This window comes from Rana temporaria, chromosome 1 (genome assembly GCF_905171775.1).
Source record: "Rana temporaria chromosome 1, aRanTem1.1, whole genome shotgun sequence".
NCBI lineage: Eukaryota > Metazoa > Chordata > Amphibia > Anura > Ranidae > Rana > Rana temporaria.
In genome coordinates this window covers 124602267-124625843 of record NC_053489.1, presented here as the reverse complement: position 1 = coordinate 124625843, position 23577 = coordinate 124602267, and the positions used below count along the sequence as shown (strand labels likewise).

General features: G+C 43.1%; 1 protein-coding gene across 6 annotated transcripts in view; it reads left to right on the top strand.

The window, feature by feature from the left end:
- Positions 1 to 23577, top strand: part of TTC37 (tetratricopeptide repeat domain 37) — a 215156-nt gene that overhangs the window by 75565 nt on the left and 116014 nt on the right. For all 6 annotated transcript variants that reach the window (XM_040342350.1, XM_040342341.1, XM_040342325.1 and 3 more), the window contains 11 exons: positions 3070 to 3196; positions 8182 to 8361; positions 12079 to 12203; positions 13997 to 14250; positions 16744 to 16846; positions 19750 to 19926; positions 20595 to 20739; positions 21387 to 21465; positions 22417 to 22478; positions 22576 to 22632; positions 22741 to 22809. In XM_040342350.1, coding sequence (XP_040198284.1) covers positions 3070 to 3196; positions 8182 to 8361; positions 12079 to 12203; positions 13997 to 14250; positions 16744 to 16846; positions 19750 to 19926; positions 20595 to 20739; positions 21387 to 21465; positions 22417 to 22478; positions 22576 to 22632; positions 22741 to 22809 — 1378 coding nt within the window. The remainder of the gene's footprint in view (positions 1 to 3069; positions 3197 to 8181; positions 8362 to 12078; positions 12204 to 13996; positions 14251 to 16743; positions 16847 to 19749; positions 19927 to 20594; positions 20740 to 21386; positions 21466 to 22416; positions 22479 to 22575; positions 22633 to 22740; positions 22810 to 23577) is intronic.

The following is a 23577-nucleotide window of genomic DNA, read 5'->3' as shown; positions in this document are numbered from 1 at the left end:
GGGGATATGTTTTATAGCAGGAAGTATAAAATATATATATATATTGTTGTTCTTTTAGTGTTTATAGCGCAAAAAAAAACAGCAGCAGTGATCAAATACCACCAAAATAAAGCTCTGTTTGTGGGAAAAAAGGACATCAATTTTATTTGGGTACAGCATTGCACGACTGCGCAATTATCAGTTAAAGTAACACAGTGCCATATCGCAAAAAATCGCTTGGTCATTAAGAGGATAAAACCTGCTGAAGCGGTTAATGATATTTAGTGCACACAAACACTATAATAAAATGTATTTTGGTAAATAGCTAGTAATGGCTTGTTTTTCATGAGATCAAAATGACATCACACACTAGGGTGAAGTTGGACAGTGCAAAATCAGGCTCACTTCTGCATAGAAACCAATAAGGCTTCCGGGTTTATTTGCCAGATTGCTTTCTATGCAGAAGTGTTTCTGATTTTGCACTCTCCAGATTTAGTAAATAAACCCCATTGTGTCTCAGGAATTGGATATCGTCGGTTGCATTCTTGCCAGGTTTCCTGATCGCTCGGGAGAGCCCTGTAAAGGCGGTGGTAGAAAAAGTAATCCAGTGGCTCTTTAGCTATTTGGATTACTTTTACCAGCTTCAGAATCACCAGCTGAAAAAAATATCGCCCTTCCAATCCATCGACGTACGGGTATGCCGCTAGTCAGCAAGTGGTTGTAAATGCTTACATATAGCCAGATAAATGACTAGCCTCAGATAATACACATATATGAAACCAATCCTCCTCCATCAGTTGTACCTGTTTATCTGCAGTCATTTCCCCTGTAGACTCTTCTACAACACACAAATGAAAAGATTTTTCTCAGTAGCAGAAAGAAGGGGGGCTGGGATCTTGGCTCACACAGAGCTGAGTGTAATCTGAGAGCTGATTGGAGGGACACACACCCCATCTTCAGACTCAGAAAAACATAGAGCTGATCTGCTGTGTGCTGGAGGAGGTCCTGGCTTAAAGTAGAACTAAAAGCAAAACTTTTTAAATTATGAATAGAATAAGGAAGGGTTATATCTGTTTCCCATTGGGGAGTTTTCACTTTTCTTCCTGTCCATAACCAAAACAGGAAATGAGAGAAAATCCCTCTATAATGAGGAAATTGCTGCCAGAACTAGTGTCTTCCTTGGAGGATAGCCCCATTATTCCTGTTCTGAGGACAGCCCAGAATTTGGGATTTTACTTTCACTTTCGGGGATAAACAGGACAATTGGGGTGAATCTCCCTAATGGGGACACAGCAAGCAATGAAAACATGACAGACATTCTAATCCCTCTCTATTACAGTTTTGCCTTTTAGTTATACTTTAATCTATTAGAAGTGAGTCATGTAGATGGCAGAGAAAGGAGAGATCAGAGAGGAGCCAAACTCAGTGGATGCAGGTTAGTACACCTTAACCACTGTATCAAAGAACAAAGAAAAGAAAGGGGAAGGGAGGGAGCACTCGCATATGCCACATCCGTAATAATGAAGAAAAAAAAAAAACAGTTACTCGAAAAAACGGTAATTGATGGTCGGACTTTGGAGGCAAGACGGGAATATATAAAAAAATATAAATTTTATTACAATCAGAAATCTAACACAAACAATAAAGATAATAAAAACCATATATAATATATATATTAAACAATGTTTGTTAGATTTCTGATTTTGTAATAAAATTTATATATTTTTTATATATTCCCGTCTTGCCTCCAAAGTCCGACCATCAATTACGGGTTTTTCTAGTAACTGTTTTTTTTGTCTGCACCTTAACCACTTCAAGACCAGGCACTTACCCTCCTTCCTGCTCAAGCCCATTTTAAGCTTTCTGCGCTGTTTATTTGTTTCTGTCATAACATTTTGTAAATAAGTAAGTTTTCTCCTTCACTGATGGGCACTGATAAGGCTTCACTGATGGGCACTGATAAGGCTTCACTGATGGGCACTGGTAGGTGGCACTGATGGGCTACACTGATGGGTGACACCGGTGGGCACTGATAGGCTGCAATGATGGGTACTTATGGGCGGCACTGATGGGCACTGAAAGGCTGCAATGTTGGGTACTTATGGGCGGCACTGATGGGCATTGATACGTGACACTGATATGCGGCACTGATAGGCATCACTGATGGCACTGGTAGGCATTGTGGGTGGGCACTGATTGGCAGCTGCCTGGGCATTGATTGGCAGCTGTCTGGGCACATATTTGCATTTCCCTTGTGGCATACCTGGTGGTCAAGTGTGGTGGCCATCCTGTGGTCCTGGGTGGCATCCTGGTGGTCCTGGGCAGGCATCCGAGGGCGGGCTGCGATGATAAACTATCAGCACAGATCCCCCCTGTCAGGAGAGCAGTTGATCGGCTCTCCTCTACTCGCGTCTGTCAGACGCGAGTGAGGAAAAGCCGTCAACGAGCGTGTGTACACAAAAGTCCAAAGTGCAAACGCATGCTCTGAAGCAATGCTCAACATAACACAACATTAGCAGAAGTTGCCCAAAGGGTGGCACTAAAGAGCTCAAACATGTAGTTTCGTGTTTGGGTGACAATTCTTTGCCGTTTGTAAGACTAGTTCACAGCTAACACCCTTCAGACAAAAGTCTGAGGCTTTGTCCGCAGAAAGTCCGATCATCTGTACGAGGCTTTAGTGGGATATGCATTGTTCATTTTTAGTGTCTGAGGTTTACAACCACTTTAATTTTCTAGTTTTTGTTTTGTCCCTTTAGAAACAAAGTGGATGAGATTGTCTTAATCATTTCTGCCTTTTTCCTGTAAAGCTTGTGGAAATAAGTAAGCGTGCTTGGCCTTATCTCAGCCAAACATAATGGAAGAGCCTTTGAGAACCTTGGCTACATTGCCTTTCTATGAAAAGTCATATACACAAAGAATGCCATTTCCCACTGCTGGTGTTCTTGGAAATATTTTTATTAGCATTCATTATTAATCCAGTGTGGCCATGCCAGTACAGAATGCCTCATGCTGGTAGGAACATCCTCGTTGGGAAGCAGCTTTTCTCATGAAGCTTTGCACCACACGTCTAATTTTTGTATTGTGTTTCAGTTTTCAGAGTGCCATTGAGAGAAACCTGGAGGATGCAAACTATTATTACTATCTTGGACTCACTTACTGGTTTATGAGTGAAGAAACCAAGAGAGACAAAACAAAGTCTGTCACACAGTTTTTAAAGGTAATTAAACATTTTTGTATTTTTTTTAAATCTTTGGCTATTGGTCACTGTAGATTGGGATTACTGGAAGTTTGATTACCTTGTTGACCATTATCCCTCAATTTACCAGTCACTTAGAAGCTCTGGTCAAATGTGCCGGCCCCCTGTTAGCATGTCTTGTGCAGATAAAACTTTTGATGGTTACAGAATACCCACGTCAATCATTAATGTACATTTAAACTGGCTATATACCTGCAGAGTGGTTGTAGAAAAAAGTAGGCTGTCATGGAAGAAACTGGAAAAAAAAATGTGGATAAGAAGGCCTGAACCCAGATTTTTGAATGGCTGTATGAAGTAGTAGCAAATTGTCTTTGTTTGCTTTTGTATACTGTTCTATAAATCAGCATGATGTAATGGGGGTTTAAGGCAATACATGTTGAGCTATGTATTTTGTTAGGCCAGGTAGTTGAATATTTTTTTCTTTAAATTTAGTGGTTCCAGATGTTCAATATATTAAAACTATGGGCCAGATCCACAGACGAAGTACGCCGGCGTATCTACTGATACGCCGGCGTACTTTCAAATTTCCCGTGTCGTATCTTTAGTTTGAATCCTCAAACCAAGATACGATGGCATCTGGGTAAGATCCGACAGGCGTACGGCTTTGTACGCCTTCGGATCTTAGATGCTATACTTCGGCGCCCGCTGGGTGGAGTTCGCGTCGTTTTCCACGTCGGGTATGCAAATTAGCGATTTACGACGATCCACGAACGTACGTGCGGCCGTCGCATTTTCTAACATCGTCTGTAGTCGGCTTATTCCGGCGTATAGTTAAAGCTGGTATTTTGCGGCGTATAGATAGACTTGCCATGTTAAGTATGGCCGTCGTTCCCGCGTCAAAATTAGCATTTTTTTTATTTTTTGCGTAAGTCGTCCGTGAATAGGGATGGACGTAACTCACGTCTAAGTTAAAAAAAATGATGTCCTAGCGTCGTCATTTAGCGCAATGCACGGCGGGAAATTTCGGGACGACGCATGCGCAGTTCATTCGGTGCTTCATTTAAATGAAACCCGCCCCCAACCCGCCCAGTTTGAAATCCGCTGCCAGAAATACACTACGCCGACATAACTTACGGCGCAAACTCGCTGAGGATTCGAATATACGCCAGGTAAGGTACGGCGGCGTAGTGTATCTCTGATACGCTGCGCCGATCGAAATGTATGTGGATCTGGCCCTATGTCCTTATTTCTTAGACCAGAATATTTTTTTAGGGTTTAATTGCAAGCTTACAGCATTTTATAGTTAATCTGCCTAGATGGGATGGTACATACAGGCTGTTGACTGCTTATGCCAAACAGCTGGACTTTCACATTTGAAAAACTGTTTAGGCGGGTTCACACCGGTATGCTGTGGTTTTGGTAAAGCGCAATTGTATTTGCGTTTTTACACATGGTTTAGGTGTGCACTCCCATTGACTTTCATTAGACCATGTGTTTTCTGAAAGCACAACAAAAATGTAGCATGTAGTGAATGAGAGCGCACCTAAAACCCCATGCACTGCGTGCTTAAACTGCGCTGCATCCAAACCGCAGTGATACACGGAAGGAGGAGGGGGGAATGGCTGGCCAGCCATTACAGAGGGTGTTTGGAAGCGATCAAGCAGCTGCCCAGCCGCCTGATCGCTTCCATCTGACAGCCAAGTGGGCGTGTGTAAAACCCCATGCTGCTACGAATGTTGTTTCTGTGTCGGCGGCAGTGAAAGGGTTAAGGTATCGTGCACACAGGACATTTTTTCCTCTCCTGGATGCTTTTGCTATAGGAAAAGAAAAAGCTGTTAAGACTCCTCTGCATCGTAGTGCCGCCACTACTGGTTTCATTATTTTGGTGAAGCACCATGGGGCTGATGATAGGCCGAAGGGTAGGCAAGTAAACTGCCACACCCGATCTCTCCATTGGAATCTTAGAAAATTTTGAGAGGAGTGATGCATAGGGACCGTTAGGTACGCATCCTTGAGGTCTATCTTGACCAGCCAATCCCCCGGGACGAGGAGATCTCTTAATAAATGTATTCCTTCCATTTTGAAGTGACGGTAAGTCACGAATTGGTTTAATTCCCTCAAATTCATCACCGGTCGTAAACCTCCATCTTTCTTCTTTACCAAGAAGAGGTTGCTCATGAACCCGGGAGATACAGGGTCTACTTCTACCACCGCCTGCTTTGAAATGAGTTCCTGCAGTTCCTCGTCTGAGGTGTACATTTTGGACTGAAAAATGCATGGGTTGGGGTTGTACTGACATGATCGGTTGAGAGATGAAGTCGATTTGGTAGCCCGCTACTGTTGACAATATCCAAGCGTCTGCTGTAATCGTGTACCAGACGTGGGTAAAATGTCTCAGTCTGCCTACAGGTATATGTGTATGGCAATTCATAGGTACACTTACCGGTGGGTGGGCGGGATCTGGGGAAACCTCTGCCACCGCGCCCTCTCCATGGGCGTCCTCTAGGAGGGAAGAATGGAGCCAGTTGTGCCACCGGAACGGCATACTGCTGTTGCACGGGCGCGTAAGCTCGAGCGGGTGCCCTAGGATAGGCCCTGAAGTAATTGCCTCGGCCGGCAGATCGGCCTCTTCCTCTGCCGGCCTTGTTAAAAACCTTAGGACCATAGCCTGACTTCTTTAACGAGGTTTGGGCTTTGTCCAGACTATTAAAGAGGCCCACGAATCTGTTGATGTTTTCATCAAATCGTCTCCGAATAGGAGACCTTCTGCTGAGGGGCCCGGTTCCGACTCCGCTAGGTGCGAAAGTTGTGGATCGAGTCTCATCAAAATGGACCTGCGTCGTTCAATAGCGCAGGTCGTGTTCGCTGAGCCTAGCAGGCAGATGGCCCGTTGTGCCCATCCTCTTAGTTGTACTAAGTCCACTGAGCTTAGTGGCGGCTGCCTGCTCAGACAAATTCAGTATTTTGGTCAAGGGACCTAAGAGGTCTAAAATGCGATCCTGGATCGTTTTGAAAGATCGTTCTATGCCCTTTTTAGTATACTTGCCCGATTTGGTCAAGTATTTGAGCAGTACCGGCTCAATTTCAGGTGTAGATGTCACCTTATTAGGAATGAACGGTCTGGGACATTCCGCTCTCAGTTTATTTCTGTTTGTTCTGTCTAAGATTCTCCTAGTCCAGTGTTCCACATATTGGGACACTTGCGGAAGGGGTGCCCAGTCCCCGGATCTAGGGTGTGAAATGTTTTCCGGGTTAAAAAAAATGGCTCCCCAAGGGAGTCCAAAATTGTTTCGGATATCATGTCCGGATTGGCTTCCATCTCAGTAGCCATTTGCCCAGCCTCCTCATGTTCGGATTCAGAATCACCAGATACAGACAACATTGATCCTTCAGATGCATCATCATCTGAGTCCTCATTAAATGAGTCCGGTTTAGCCCGGTGGATAGATCTAAATTTCTTTTGAGGAATCTCCTTGGGTATCAAGGGTCGTTCACTGTCAGGATGGCTGGGTCGGCAGGCCATGGAGGGTCCCGCCTCATGCATGGATTGTACTTCCCCTGCCGGGGAGTCGGTGCAAGTATTCAGATGCTTGCGTTTATAAGGGACCTTGCCCTTTTTAACCACCTCTGTTTGAGTATTGGAGGGGTTAAATTTATGTGCCAAGGCAGCCTGGATGGAGCTACTTATGAGCTCTTGTATCTGAGCCGCCGTCAGCAGCTGCGGAGTCTCAGGGTTTAAACCTGGACCAGATTGTTCTGCCATTATAGCTGAATTCAGACTGTATAGAAGTTACCAGACTGTCTATAAAAATTTCAAAAAGTAACTTATCTCTATATAAAAAACGGACCACTCTGCTATGAGTGCTCCGTTTGCAGAAACTATAATAATAGTGGTTGTAGGGAAAATGTAATAGCCTAACGATCTAGTGAGGGAAAAACCTGTCAGGCAGTCCTGGACCAAGCACCGCTCGCCGCTCACTGGTGTGTTATTGCGGGCGGCGCGAGGTCCAGGTTTGAAACTGTAGCCTCGCGAGGCTACAGCGTTCTAGCAATTGGAGGGATCCTTCTCTCTCCCGCCCCTACGAGATGTGCCGCGCAGGAGAGAGAGGGAGCACGCGCGGGAGATAGAGGGAGCGCGCGTACACACGCCGTGCAAGCGCGCCTCCGTGACGAATGCGTGTCGTCTGCGCACCGAATCAGCCTAGTCAAAATGGCGTAATCTCGCGAGACTACGGAAGTCCGCGCGATGACAGTCGTGAGGGGAAAAGAGGCCGGAGGTGCAAGGAAGGGGAGGGTGGTCGTGAGGTAACGGAACCGATCGGAAGGTTGGCGAATCAATACCAACCCAATAATAAATAGCGATAGTAATCGTAAAAACTAAATATTCACAGGCAGCCCAATAGGGAAGCCTGTGAGAAAACGGGGAGGGGGGGGGAATCCCCAGAAACCCAAGAATCCCCAAATAAGCACCAATATTGACAAAATCACAACGTGATAATAATATATATACTAATTGATAATATGTAAAATATCACAAAAAATAAATGATCAGACATCATATACTCATCTTATTTCTTGCCATGAGCAGAAAGAAAGAGGAAGAAGTACACCAGGGCAGTCCCTTATATAGATACCACCGGGAGGTGTGGCTTAGAGTTGCTGGGAATTGTAGTTCCCTTTTCCACCATTTTATGTGAAAAAAGTTTTAATGAATTACATAAAATATGTGAACATTTTTTTCTGCTATGAGCATTTAATAAAGAAAGATAAATGCAAGATATGAGCCTCCTGTCTGATATATAACTAAAGTTATCTGTTGCTGTAGAACAGAAAGGTGTAAAACTACTCTTCTAAAGCATTAATATGACACATCTCAATGATGTTTGCTTTTCCTAGGCAGACTAGGATGCTCAGCTTGCTGTATGACTGTTTCTCTACACTTTTTTTTTTTATTATTCAATTATTTAATTTGTTTTGTTATCCTTACTAAACCCTTTGATCTGCAGGCTGCAAAACTGGACCCCTGCCATTCCAAAGTATTTTGCTACTTAGGTCATTACTACAAAGAAGTAGCTGGTGACAAAGGGCGAGCTCGAGGATGCTATAAGAAGGCATTTGACCTAGATAAGAAAGATGGAGAGTCGGGAGCAGCGGCTGTGGACCTAAGTATGGATCTTGCTGATATGGTAATTAAGCCTAATGATTTATCAAATTGAGACAAGAAAAAACGCATATATTGAGAGTCCAAAGGCCGCACACCCCAAAATGTTGTAGAGGCAAAAATGAAAAAATTCCCCCTGGGGGCTTTTAAGCGACATACTGTGTAAAGTATATTAAATTCAAAGACATGGAAATATATATAAAAAAAAAATTCTTTACTAGGTTTCTGTATCACGAGTGATGAAGATGCAGATAGTTGTAATGTAAAATACATTCAGGTTACAAACAGTTTGAGACCTATCTCAACAATGATTAAATATTAAATGATACAATGGAATAATATATAGTGCCATTGATGAAGTAGCTTCCATAAGAATACCCCAGCACGTTTCGACCACAATTTGGTCTTCTTCAGGGGGATTTGTATTCTGGAAAGATGTCAAAGTATGTTAGGATACTAACATTCAAGCAAAATGCTGGCACCCATAGTACAGGTAGTGAGGATATATTTACCGCTCAAAGCATATAGAAGATGACATGTAACCAGAGATGATGGCCGTGGTGCAGACAAAGGATCTCAATATCACCATGATGGACGTCCCCCATCTCTCCAGGCGGGAGTCAACCAAACAGAGGCTTGCAGGGAGTCTCGGGTGTGGACCTGCGAGAGGGGGAGGGGGGGGGGGCTAGGAAAAACAGACGACACCCATGATGATTCAATATGTATTTGTAAAAAGAGTATAAAGTCATTGTGTACTAATAAGATCTTGGCATAAATATGTATAAAGGAATATGGAAGAGTATGAAGGTATTGTTGATACTAAAAGCAAAATAACATGTATTGTTATTAAATATACCATAACCATAGACATGGTAGGTATAATATATAAGTGGATGCAGAGTGAACATGCTGCTGGTGGAGCATCCGCTAGCGTCCGCGTCAGTCGGGATCCGCTTTTCCGAACGGAAGAAACCCTATTTTTCTTCCGTTCGGCGGAACGGACCGGATGCAGACGGACAGACGGTCCGTCTGCATCCGGTCCCCCATAGGGGACAGCGGAGCAGAGACAGGGCGGTCCCTGCACTGTGTGCGGGGACCGCCCTATCCGCCGACAGCTGAGCGGGGATCCCCGCTGAGCTTTGGCGGACCCAGAAACGGTCCGCTCCGTGTGAAAGAGCCCTAAAAGAAAGTATGTGTGAATGGTGAAGGTCAGTGTGATTGTATGTCCCAGTGCTGATATTTGTAAATAAGTGTAGATATATATGTGTTTTAAAGCAGTAATGATATTGCTAAGTAACTACAGAGTGTAGTATAATGTGCAAAAGCAATATGAATATATGTAGTATGCTAGATCTAGTACTCACATGGGCTCGCATCCTGTCAGTGTATGTGGAGGGAGCTCTTCCGGGATCATTATCAGACCCGGGGAAATTGGGCACATTAAATAGGGTCTAAGCCAATTAGTGGCAGGTGTCGTCTTTTCCCTCCCCCTCATCAACCACATCCCCGTGCTGGTTAACGCTTTACTCCCTCTGCGTTCCTGTAAGCTGATGCTTCGGCCACTGCCGTCACCTCCATCGCAATCGCGTGGTGTCATGATGCAAAAACGCACGCGGGGCTGAGGCCACGCATGCATGCAGCATCATGGCAATTCTGGAGGTGATCAAGGAATGCCGCCGACACTGTATTTCTCCCCTGGATGGCCACAGGTGGAATAGCACATCCTAATGGGAGCATAGCAATGGAGAGAATTGTGAAGGATGATTTATCAAAGGAAAACAATTATGGTTTGAGGCAAAGCACAATCTTTGATTTTTCAGTAAACGTTTAGTACAGAGTACATTCATGACAGTGGATTCACAAAACACTGTGTTTTTGTTTTTTTTTTCCGATTTTTAACCACTTGATGACATACAGTGAGGGAAAAAAAGTATTTGATCCCCTGTTGATTTTGTACGTTTGCCGACTGACAAAGAAATGATCAGTCTATAATTTTAATGGTGGGTTTATTTTAACAATGAGAGAATAACAACAAAGATTTCCAGGAAAAACGCACTTCAAAAAAGTTATACATTGGTTTTTAATGAGTGAAATAAGAATTTGATCCCCTATCAATCAGCAAGATTTCTGGCTCCCAGGTGTCTTTTATACAGGTAATGAGCAGAGATTAGGAACACTCTCTTAAATGGAGTGCTCCTAATCTCAGCTTGACACCTGTCCACAGAAATAATCAATTAGATTCCAATCTCTCCACTGTGGCCGAGACCAAAGAGCTGTCCAAGGATGTCAGGGACAAGATTGTAGACCTACACAAGGCTGGAATGGGCTACAAGACTTGGTAAGAGGGTGACAGCAGTTTGTGTGATTATTCGCAAATGGAAAGAAACACAAAATAACTGTTTATCGCCTTCGGTCTGGGGCTCCATGCAAGATCTCACCTCGTGGAGTTTCAATGATCATGGGAACGGTGAGGAATTGTCCCAGAACTACACGGGAGAAACTTGTCAATGATCTCAGGGCAGCTGGGACCGTAGTCATTAAGAAAACTATTGGTAACACACTACACCATGAAGCACTGAAATACTGCAGTATCCGCAAGGTCCACCTGCTCAAGAAAGTACAAATACAGGCCCGTCTGAAGTTTGGTAATGAACATCTGAATGATTCAGAGGAGAACTGGGTGAAAGTGTTGTGGTCAGATGAGACCAAAATCAAGCTCTTTGGCATCATCTCAACTTGTCGTGTTTGGAGGAGGAGGAATGCTGCCTATGACACCAAGAACACCATCCCTACTGTCAAACATGGAGATGGAAATGTTATGCTTTGGGGTATTTTTCTGCTAAGGGGACAGGACAACTTCACTGCATCAAAAGGGATGATGGACGGGGCCATATACTGTCAAATCTTGGGTAAGAACCTACTTGCCTCAGCCAGGGCATTGAAAATGGGTTGTTTATGGGTATTCTAGCATGACCGTGACCCAAAACACACGGCCAAGGCAACAAAGGAGTGGCTAAAAAAGAAGCTCATTAAGTTCCTGAAGTGGCCTATCCAGTCTCCAGCCTTTAAAGAGGTTGTAAAGGTTCGTTTTTTATTTTCTAAATGTGGTAAATAGGTTCCTTTAACCACTTAAGGACCGCTACGCACGAGGATATACGTCGGCAGAATGGCACGGCTGGGCACATCAACGTATATGTACGTTGCCCTTTAAGCCCAGCCGTGGGGTCGCTGGCGCTCTCCCGCGACCCGGTCCGAAGCTCCGTGACCGCGGACCCGATTGACGCGGTCGGTCCCCGGAGCTGAAGAACGGGGAGAGCTGTATGTAAACACAGCTTCCCCCTTCTTCACTGTAGCGGCGTCATCGATCGTGTGATCCCTTTTATAGGGGGACACAATCGATGACGTCACACCTACAGCCACACCCCCCTACAGTTGTAAACACACTTCAGGTCACACATAACCCCACCAGCGCCCCCTGTGGTTAACTCCCAAACTGCAACTGTCATTTCCACAGTAAACAATGCATTTTAAATGCATTTTTTGCTGTGAAAATGACAATGGTCCCAAAAAAAAAAAATTAATAAAAATGCAATAAAACTATCCCCTATTTTGTAAACGCTATAAATACAGCACTTAACTTTCTGATTCTGAAACCTATTTAGAATTTGCTATATACAAAGTGTGTTTTGTATATTTGGATGTGCAGTTCTGTAATTTTACTGCAAAAATATCTGTCTTCCAGGACACAGCATTAGCTATTTTGTCGGCTGTTACAGAAAAGGCAAGCGCAGGAACTGCAAAATGGGCTTGGCTTAGGCGAGGTCTCTTCTATCTGAGAGTCGGTCAGCATTCTAAAGCCGTGTCTGAGTAAGTGAGCAGTGCCATGTTTACCAAACTTGGCTCATTCTAAGGCTGCATTCACACCTAAGCGTAGGCGATTTGCGGCGTTTTTTACCGCGATTTGTAGCCTCAAATTGCGGCGGTTTTTAGCGCGATTTCCCGCGACAAAACGCGGCGTTTTTTACCGCGGTTTTGTACAGGTCATTGGTACCAATGGAAAACGGCCAAGCCGCCCGATTCGCGCGTCAAATGGTCCGGGACTTGTTTGAAATTCAGGCGTTTGGCGTTCGTTTAGCGTTTTGCGTTGGAGATGTGAACCATCTCCATAGAGAATAATGTTATTTTTCCCCTCTAGCGTCTTTGAGCGTCGCGCTTCAGGCGACAAAACGCTCAGGTGTGAATGCAGCCTCACGATTAATCTGTGTTTTTATTTTTTTCTATTGTTTGTTTAGCTAAAACATACCTTCGTGTTGCATAGAGTAGAAAATTGTTAGAACTCAGAACTGCTATCTGGAGCTCCATTAGAGGTTTCCCTCGTTCCTCTGGTTGCAACTGTGACACTAGAAAGGAAGTAAGGGGAAATCTGCAACAGGGACACGGGCAGCAATAAATACCTCACAGGGGTTTTAGTCTTCCCCTACTGTACTAAATTAAAAGCATGTCTATGTCTGTCAGTGTCAAAAGAGCATTTGTGAGGTCAGGTACTGATGTTGGATAAGTTGACCCTTCTCACAATTGGCCTGCCAATTGATCCCATTAGGGTTGAGGTTTAGGGTTCTATGCAGGCCACATAAGTTCCACTGCTCCAAACATGTCAAACTGTCATTTATAAATCTGGCTTTGAACACAGGGCACATTCATGTTAAAAACAGTATAGGTTCCTCCCCAAACTGTTGCCACAAGGCTGGAAATGCCTGAACTCAGTTTTCTGGAGGCATATCCAAATACCGTAGTAGGTATCCACAAACCTTTGGCCATATAGTTTGTTATATACTGCTTAGAATTTCTGTAGCAAGTTAATTGTTTTGGCTTGAAGCCTTGTACACATCAGTTGTTTGTTTGTTTTTCAACCCAGCAGGCTGAACAGAAAAAAAACTGAAGAGCTCAGGAGGAGCTGCTGTACTAACAATCTGATATTGGTACAGGAATGTCCTCTGCTGAGCTATTGTGTTTTGACAGGGGGATGCCCCCCCCCCCCGACAGATCACATCAGGAGCCAATCGGCAGCCCTTTTTCGATCTTGCTCCTTCGAACAGAAGTCGGATGTCTGTCCAGCTTCTGTTGGATCGGCTGCCATACACATGTGTAGAATGTTGCCTGATATTTGGCCTGTGCGTTCTATGCTAAAGTGAAGGTTCTTGGCCAAAAGTGCAAATTATCAGATGCAGGGTCAATGCAGAGAATGAACACCATGAAAAAGTAGACATGTTTCATAACTAAACCTGACTTGTATGACGCTGAGATTTTCATATTTCACAACCAAATGGCTATAATGGAGGGTAGCATCAGGCATACCTTTTACTATTGCCACAATGTAATTTTAAAAGCTCTCTTCACAGCATGCTTGAACCTTTCTAGCACTCATTCAAGTCTCAATTAATTCTATCAGCAAACCTTGTCATTTGTGAATTTAGTCTGGCCTCTAACTGTGTCATAATTAGTACTCAATGTGTTTAATTGATCTGCGTGGAAAATAGCAGTGCACACTCGTCAATAAACACTTACTTTACAATTAGCTCTTTGATTTTTTTATTGTAATACTGTGAAACACTAATATCCATTAGTTTTATATAATAACTGACTCCTCCGTTTTGAATTAGCTTGCATGCTGCACTTAGAGCTGATCCGAAGGATTCCAACTGCTGGGAGTGTTTGGGAGAGGCTTACCTGAGCAGAGGCGGATACACCACTGCACTAAAATCCTTCATGAAAGCCAGTGAACTAAACCCAAACTCAATATACAGTGCGTACAAGATAGCCTCCATCAAGCAGATCCTGGGGACTTTTAAAGAGGCTGCAACAGAATATCAGCAAATTGTTAAGAAGTCTGGAGAATATGTGCCTGCACTAAAAGGTATTACAAGGATGATTGCATTACATCCTACAGTGAACAAATCCATGTTCACCTTAGGGACAAGATCATTGCAGATGTAGCTGTATTTTATCTTTGCTGCTGTACCCATCTTAAACTGATTGTAAAGAAAGAAGGTTTTTTATCTTAATACATGATATGCATTAAAGTGGCTGTAAACGCACATATACCCAGTGAATTGAACAGCCTCAGATGATACACAGAGATGAAACAAATCCTCCTACATAAGTTTTACATGTATATCTGCTGTCTTCAGCTTTATATACTGTTTGGAACATGCACATCCTGTGAGAATTTTCTCCTCCTGAATCACCTGTGGGTGTGAATTCTCGCCATACACTGTGAGACCGCTGATTGGAGGAAAGGCACACACCTGTACTGTGAATTGATCAGCTCTCTGCTAATCTATTTATAGCGCCCACCCTGACACCAAATTAAGCCTGGTTTTTATCACAGTTGACGGAGAACTTGTCAGAAGTTATGCTAATAACAGAAGGGCGGAGCAGGAGAATGCCACGGGACCAAGGCTGGATTCACACCTATGCAGTTTTAGTGCTTTTTGCATTTTGCAGATTTGCTCTACAGTTCACTTAACATGGTTTCCTATGGAACATATTCTGTAGTGCAAATCTGCAAAAAGCACTAAAAATGCATAGGTGTGAATCTAGCCTTAGGGCTTTGAAGAGAGATAAGAAAACACTGCAGATATGTGTGCCCAGCTAAAATTTCATGAATGGGGTTAACTTAACCACTTCCTTACTGGGCACATATACCCCTTCCTGACCAGGTGAAATTTCAGCTTGTGGCACTGCGTCACTTTAACTGACAATTGCGCGGTCGTGCGACGTGGCTCCCAAACAAAATTGACGTCCTTTTTTTCCCACAAATAGAGCTTTCTTTTGGTGGTATTTGATCACCTCTGCGGTTTTTATTTTTTGCGCTATAAACAAAAATAGAGCGACAATTTTGAAAAAAAAAAACAATACTTTTTACTTGTTGCTATAATAAATAGCCCAATTTTTTTTAAAAAACATTTTTTTTCTCAGTCTAAGCGATACGTATTCTTTTACATATTTTTCGGGAAAAAAAATAAAAAAAATCGCAAGAAGCGTCTGGTTTGCGCAAAAGTTATTGCGCTTACAAAATAGGGGACAGAATTATTATTATTTTGTATTATTTTTTTACTACTAATGGCGGCGATCAGCATTTTTTTCGTGACTGCGACATTATGGCGGACACATCGGACACTTTTGACACATTTTTGGCGCCATTCACATTTATACAGCGATCAGTGCTATAAATATGCACTAATTACTGTATAAATGTGACTGGCATTGAAGGGGTTAACACTAGGGGGTGAGGAAGGGGTTAAATGTGTACCCTAAATTGTGTTCTAACTGTAGGTGGAGGGGGGGTGACTGGGGGAGGTGACCGATCTATGTCCCTATGTACAAGGGACACAGATCGGTCTCATCTCTCCCCTGACAGGACGTGGATCTCTGTGTTTACACACAGAGCTCCACATCTTGTCCCTGTAGCCGCCGATCCCCTGGCGGACATCACGGCCGCCAGGCACTCGCATCGGCATCACAGTTATGTGGCGAGCACGCGTGCGCCGCCGTCGGACGCGCCCGCGCCGCTGGATGCGCACGCAGGCCGTCTTTTTACGGCCTGTTAGAGATTGAGAACCACCCCGCGGCCGTATAAAGTCATACGGCCGTCGGGTAGTGGTTAAAGCCTTCTGTGTGTAGCAGCCCCCCTCAGCCCCTCTAATACTTACCTGAGGTCCCTCTAGATCCAGCGATGTGGCAGGAGTGTCTCGGCTTCCCGGGACTCACCCCCCGCATTGGCTGAGACAGCAGCGTGGCGCTTATTGGCTCCCGCTGTGGTCAATCAAAGTCAGTAAATGAGGAGAGATGGGGATGGGCTGGGCCATGGCTGGGTGTCTGAATGGACACGGGGAACATCAGCTTGGCTCGGGTGCACCCATAGCAAGCTGCTTGCTGTGGGGGCACTCAACAGGAGAGGAGGCCAGGAGCACCAAAGAGGGACTCGAAAAGAGGAGGATCTGGGCTGCTCTGTGCAAAACCAATACACGGAGCAGGCAAGTATAACAGGTTTGTTATTTTTAACAAAAAATAAAAGAGATTTTACAATCACTTTAATGAAGCACAGATGATAGCGCTACATACACTTAACCAAATTCTAACAAGATGTAAAAAAATCTCTGCAAGTGAGGTCTCTTGACCTGCTCTTCAACTATGTTTGTAAATGACTTCTATGTTTGGAACAAGTTTTTAATGTGTGAGGTATATCAAATATTTTTTTATTTTTTTTTTGTACCTTTTCTAATATTCACATTTTTGAATTATTTTTTGTCATTCCCATTCTGAAATTTTTTTATTGGTTGGTTCATTGTTGTCAACAGCATTGTTTTATTTGTTCCCTAATTTCTCTTCGTTTTGTCTCTTCCAGGTCTTGGTGAATGCCATTTAATGCTTGCAAAAGGTGCACTTGCAGATTTCCTGGATGCTAAGGCAGTGGCTGCCATAGAACAAGGGCTTGCATACCTAACAAGGTTGGTGTCTTAATGAAGGTTTTCTTTCCATTGATTCCAAGAAGATTTAAAAAAATAAACACAGAGTAAGGCCTCGTACACACGATGGGTTAACCAGAGGACAATGATGGACCGTTTCCATCGGTCAAAACCGATCGTGTGTGGGCCCCATAGGTTATTTAACCATCGGTTAAAAAAAAGCCAACTTGCTTTAAATCTAACCGATGGATTCCTAACCGATGGGGAAAAAAACGATCATTAGTAGGCACAACCATCGGTTAAAAATCCACACATGCTCAGAATCAAGTCGACGCATGCTTGGAAGCATTGAACTTCGTTTTTTTCAGCACGTCGTTGTGTTTTACGTCACCGCCTTTTGACACGATAGTTTTTTTTAACCGATGGTGTGTAGGCGCGACGGACCATCAGTCAGCTTCATCGGTTAACCAATGAAAACGGTCCATCGGTCCGTTCTCATCGGATAGACTGATCGTGTGTACGAGGCTTTAGGCAGCTATCTATTCATTTAAAAATCATTAAACTATTGAACCAAGAGTCTGTGGTTACTGTCTGCCCCTCTAAGTAAGTTTTTTGTCCCTTTTTTATTTTCTGTTCTTTCTGGTTATCAGTTGATAGTAAATCCTAAAGTTACAGCTGTCACTTGAACATGAGATGAGAGAAAATCTTTGGAAAGAGGACATTGCAGCTCTCTTCCTGTAGTGTCTTATGGACACAACTGGGACACAATGTAGAAAATAAAACAATTGAGGAGAAAATAAGTTTCTCTTCAGATACATATTAAAGCTTAACTCCAGTTGAAATTAACTAAAATAGGGAGCCAATTGAAAGAAGTAATAAAAACCTAGCTTTTTTCGCCATACTCTCCTTCAATTCAGAGTGGCTTCTGCAGTACTTTTTTTGCATTACGTGTTGTCCTCAGCCTTATCTGTTAAATGATAGCCTGCATCATTCAGCCTATTTCCTCTGGTCGGTGGCTTTGTTCCCTAAATGCACTTCTTTATGCTGCCTGTAGCTCCACCCCATTCTAAAGCCCAAATTACGGGTGTTCCTTCTGGGAGAGAGGTACAGCCAACCATTCTCTATGCCGAGTGATCTTTAACTTTTATGAATGAAGCACTGCTTGTTCATTCATAAAAGTAAAACATCACTCAGAGCTTTGACGGTGTGTCATCTGTCTTCTGGTGCCCTGTATGTGTAAAAGCAGCCATAGATGTATCATACAGAGCAACAGAGTGATCTTTTAATTTCATGAATGAACAAGTAGTGCTGTTTGTTCATTCATAATATTCATAAAAATGAGGGATCACTCAGCGGATGCGGGCTGTGTGATCTTTTAGCAGTTGCTTTTCGACATACACAGCCCAGGCCCTGCTGCGGGCTGTGTGATCTTTTGTTGGCTGCTTTTACACATACATAGCTATGCTCCTGATGAAGTGCTGTGTGATCATTTACTTTGATGAATGAACAATCAGCGATATCAGGTGGGTGTCATGACTGACACAGCTTGGCAGTGCTGATGGTTCATTCTAAAAGTGGAAGATTGCTTAGCGCTTTGGGACTGTTATTCATCTGCTGTGGCCAACGTACAAATGTTTAGATGCAGCCTCAGATCGAGAGATGCACATCACCGCTGGCTGTGTGATCTTTGTGAATGGCAATGCTGGACTCCAGGGTGGCCCCTGCTACCAGAGCTGTCGTTTACAAATCCATCTCGCATTGTCATGGCTGCAGGAGGGAAAAATGTCCAACCACGCTGCTTAGTAACCGAGGGACAGATTTGAACGTGACGAGTGCTATATACGTTTGGTCCCCTGGGAGAATAAATATGAATAATATGCTATAATTCTGTAAAATCTTCCTTGAAGGCTTCCCGCTCTGCCTGTATACAAATGACGGTCGAGTGGAAGCAGTGCTCTTCCGGGTGGACGTCATATGACGTCCTCCCTGTCACGCGCCTTGCACATGCCATAGGAGTGGGCAGCGGCATTATCTGGCACCCACTGTCCACCAATCATTGTACCAGCCCCAGTACCAATCGCAGCAGTCGCACACAATGAATGGCGTTCATTCATAGGTATTCATAGTGTACTATTGGGATAATCTCTGTGATTGGTCAGTGATCACATGGTACAGACATTGCCCATCACAGCTATCAAAAAAATAGACAATGAATGAATGCCATTCATAAAAATGATTGCTTATAACAGTGATCATCACTGTTTTAAGCAATCATAGTGAAAAAAAAAAAATTTTTTGATCACTTTCCCAAAGGTAGTACAGTGCTTTGGTCACAAAATCATTTAAACAAATTGAAAAAAAAATTAAATTTTTCTTTCTTTTTTCCATACTGTCACCAGTCAGTATCCTGATCACCGCCACACGAGATTTTTTTTTGCAAAATTTTATAACTGAAATGCAGAAAAACTTTTTTTTTTTTGTATTTTTCCGCTTCTATAGCAAAGAATAAAAAACCCAGTGGTGACGAAATACCATGTAAATAAAAGTTTTATCATTTTTTTCTAGAGAGATAGAGCTTTATTTGGATATAGTGTTGAGTAATTTTCATTCAAAGTGTGACAGTGCTGAAAACTAAAAATTGGTGACAGTATTGAAGTGGTTAAAGATGGTCATTGACAGTCTGTGCCTAGATGGTCAATTAGAAGCAGCCTTCCAAGCCCTGTAAAAGTGATCAGCTGCCTGGATCACTTTTACTGGAATGCTGATCACCAGCTGTAAAAATCAATACACTGGGCAGCAAGAGGTTAAAGGCCAATGTTTCCAGCAAGGTTTGGAATAAAATGTTTTGGGTAAAGATATATGCATATCAGTGGTGTATTGGGTGCTTGCTGGAAGTTCCACTTTAATATTTTTGTATTTACTAAAGGCATTGTATTTAATTTTAGGGCGGTTCAGCAGCGGCCAGATCTTGTATGTTTATGGAAACTTATTGGAGATGCCTGTACTTGTCTTCATGCAGTCTCACCAGCTAAGGTCACAATCAATGTCCTGGGTGCTCTTGTTGGGCAGAATGAAGGCCATCAAGTGATTAGTAAATCGGAAGCTTTAGAGCTTGGAGCAAGGTAAGAATTGTGTGTGCATATTTAGTCTACTGCAGGACCACACTGCAATTATTGAACAGTCTGCAGTAAAAAGTGGCAATTCCAAAATACAAATGTTAAACCATAACTCCAAACTTTATTTTTACTTTTGTAACCCACATATTAAAAAGGAAAAGCTCTCTAATGCTTAGTGCTGTCCCCAGCTTCTTCCTTTGTGCAGAGCCCCCAGTCTATTTCAGGTTAAACCGTTGGCTTCATTCTCCCCATTCCAGTTGTTGATGTGCCTCTGGAGTTACGTCATCACGCAGGCTGCGCTCACAGCACTCCTGGACTGAGAAACACTTATACACTATTACATGAGTGCTGCTCTGTGCAGGAGCAGGGCCTGGAATAAGTGGAAACATAAAGAATGTGTTACTCCAGCATTTCATATTCTTGATATGTGTTTGCTGTACCATGTACTTGTATAAGAAAGTATCCTGATCTCTTTGTGTTGCTTCCTGTGTGTGAAATCCTTGGTGTTCCCGCCAGTCCCTCCGCTTTCCTATTAAAAATAGTTTTCCTTTTATTTCAATTTTAAACTGAATGGGTTGTTTTACAAGGTGGGGGTTTACTTATACTTTAAAAGCCTTCCTGTAGTAAAAGGCAAGCTAGATTTTTATTTTAACATCTACTGTTCACTTTCCAAGGTGTTATGGGCGAGCATTGAAGATTCAATCATCTGCAAATATCTGGTGTGATCTTGGCATAAATTATTTTTACCAAGCTCAAAATCTAATGAGCTCTGACAGCCAAGGAAGTGACTCAAGTAATTTATTGGAAAGATCTGTGCAGGTATGTTTTTTCTACATGGGAGAAAAATGGGAGAATGGGAGTATAAATGGGAGAAACATGATTTTTTACAAAGGTTTACCTGAGAACTAATTGCATGTCCTCTACAAATGATGGCTCCTTACTAGACTGTCATGTTTTCGTTTGCCTAACAAGACGGCAATAAGCTGCAAACAAACATTACATAAACAAAAATGTATTTTTCTACGCTGTAACTTAGGGAACTTTTTAATAGCTGCGAACATAATAAGTAGTTTTTTCACATGACTTGTAACATTACTAGTTCTTTTATCCTACAGACTTAGAAGCCTGCACCTAAAATGCATCACTAAGGCTCAGTTCACACTGCTGTAACATGGGATACAATTTGTGAGACCCCAAGTCACATGACATTAAATTCCCTTTTGAGAACAGTCCTAACTGAGACTACACAAGTCACTCCTACTTTAGAAAAGGTTCCTGTACTACTCTGGTATGGCTTGGGTGCGATTTCAGCCTGTATACAGGCTTTTAAATGGCATCCAAGCCGGATCAAGTTAGAAGGAAGTCGCAAGGCAAAGTCTAACAACTTTGCTATCTCAGCAGTGTGAACCTAGTCTAACACATGACTCACATGTTATCACTTGATTTTCTTTTCTTTTTTTTTTTAGTGTATTAAGAAATCCCTCATGATGGACAGTAGCAATCATCAGTATTGGAATTCACTTGGGGTTGTTTGCTGCTCCAAAGGTATGATCATGTATTGTGGTTTATTATGCATAATTATATTTAGAATCCTCACTTGACTTGGGAACTGCAGGCAAAGTATTGGTGTTCCTATGGCTACAATTCTGCCATTTCCCCAAGAATTTGGTATGTATGTTCCTATAGCCTTCTATGAGCCTAGAAAACAGTGCTGGTTCTTTGAAACAAGACAGATAGTTTCTGATTGTTATGGGGACACTTCCTCATTCTCTTGTTCTTGTAAAGGTGGTGCTTGTGCCAGTGTTGCCAACCGTCCTGTAGTAAATGTGCCAGTAAATATAGCCGAGATTGGTTCGGCTTGGAACTGAGCATGGAGATTGGAGGCAGGGGGTGATGGTGGCTGCGGTGGCACCGCAGAGGGTGATGGAGGCAGGGGGTGTTGGTGGCACCGCAGAAGGGGGTGGTGGCAGGGGGTGTTGGTGGCACAGCAGAGGAGAATGGAGGCAGGGGGCCTGGGGGAGATTGAAGGCAGGGGGAGATTGTGGCACCGCAGAGGGGGGTGAAGGCAGAGGGTGTTGGTGGCAGAGGGGGATGGAGGCAGGGGGTGATGTGACTAAATAATTTGCCCTTATTATATCGAAAATAACAAAAATATGTTTTTTTACCTTAATATCATTACATTGCTATTTGCCTAGCGTACTTGTTTGTAGCCTAAATACTGAAATTTGCACCTAAAAATGTCATTTAGTAACCTTTGTGAAATGCCATTAAAAACAGTGCCAGTAAATTTCAATCTGGTAGGTTGGCAACACTGTTGTGCAGAGATTACTATTGAAGAGTTAAATGAAGATTATGATTGTCCCTGGGTGACACAAAGTTCACTTTCCATAATACTCTTACACTGATTATTTTGTTGCTCAAAGACACTTAAAAGTGATAATGGAAAACCATTTCTTGTATTTTTTTTCTAGTATAAATGATCTATATTTTTTTCAGGTGTCAAAAATAATGTACTTGCGCAACATGCTTTTATCAAGTCAATCCAGTGTCAGCCTAATGTGAGTACTGAATGCTCAGTTAATAACCCAAACCATCCTTTCTACATGTATTGCTGCCTTGTGTTCTTGTTTATTAGTAGTCTCTCTTTCTCTACAGAATGCTGTTGCATGGACTAATCTGGGGGCTCTGTATTTAATGAATGAAAATATTGAGGTAAGACACTGTAGATTTTCCCTCCAGGCTTGTTGTATAGAATAAGAATATATGTATAAGTTGTGCTGTAATATAAATACGTTATATATTTATTTATTTTTTCTTAAGCTAAGCCATCAAGCTTTCAACGTTGCACAGTCTCTTGAACCCTCATATGTGAGATGCTGGGTCGGACAGGTGAGTCAATTTTAAAGAGAATAAATGGTGGTTTTGTAAATATTTATTTTGTAGCTGCTGTTGGGCAGAGTGCAAAGGGTCGGGAGCTGCTGTTGGGCAGAGTGCAAGGGGTCGGGAGCTGCTGTTGGGCAGAGTGCAAGGGGTCGGGAGCTGCTGTTGGGCAGAGTGCAAGGGGTCGGGAGCTGCTGTTGGGCAGAGTGCAAGGGGTCGGGAGCTGCTGTTGGGCAACGTGCAAGGGCTCAGGGTATGTAGTGTACAGAGTAAAAGGAAAGCAAAAGGAAGAGAGAGAAGCGCCAAGCCAATCCTTTAAACAGCTTAGGAATTTATTCAGTATATAAGTATAAATTAATACTAACAACTTGCGTGAAAAATGTTGGAGCACTTGCAGAGTGCTAGAGCGGGTGGGAGCTTCCATGTGCAGTGTCACAGGAGGACCGCCGGGAAGTCTCTTGTGAGGGATCCACGAGCGCCGTGTGTTAGCCGCAGCTGGAGCCTCGGTAATCCTCATGGAGACTTCGGTTGTGTGTCTCTAGGTGGGAGTAGTCCAGGGCTATCAAACTAGGGAGCCGCCCGTACGCTGTCTGGCCACAGATGCACAAAATACAGTGGTCAGGAGTATGTAATGCACAGGCCAGTGTGCAAAACAGAAAGCAGGGTCAAATTCAACTCCCTCATCCACCCACCTCATCCCAAGTACAGCACCAGAACGTTAAAGCAACATTTTGGAAAACAAACATGTTGGTTATCTCTAAAGCTATAAACTACATT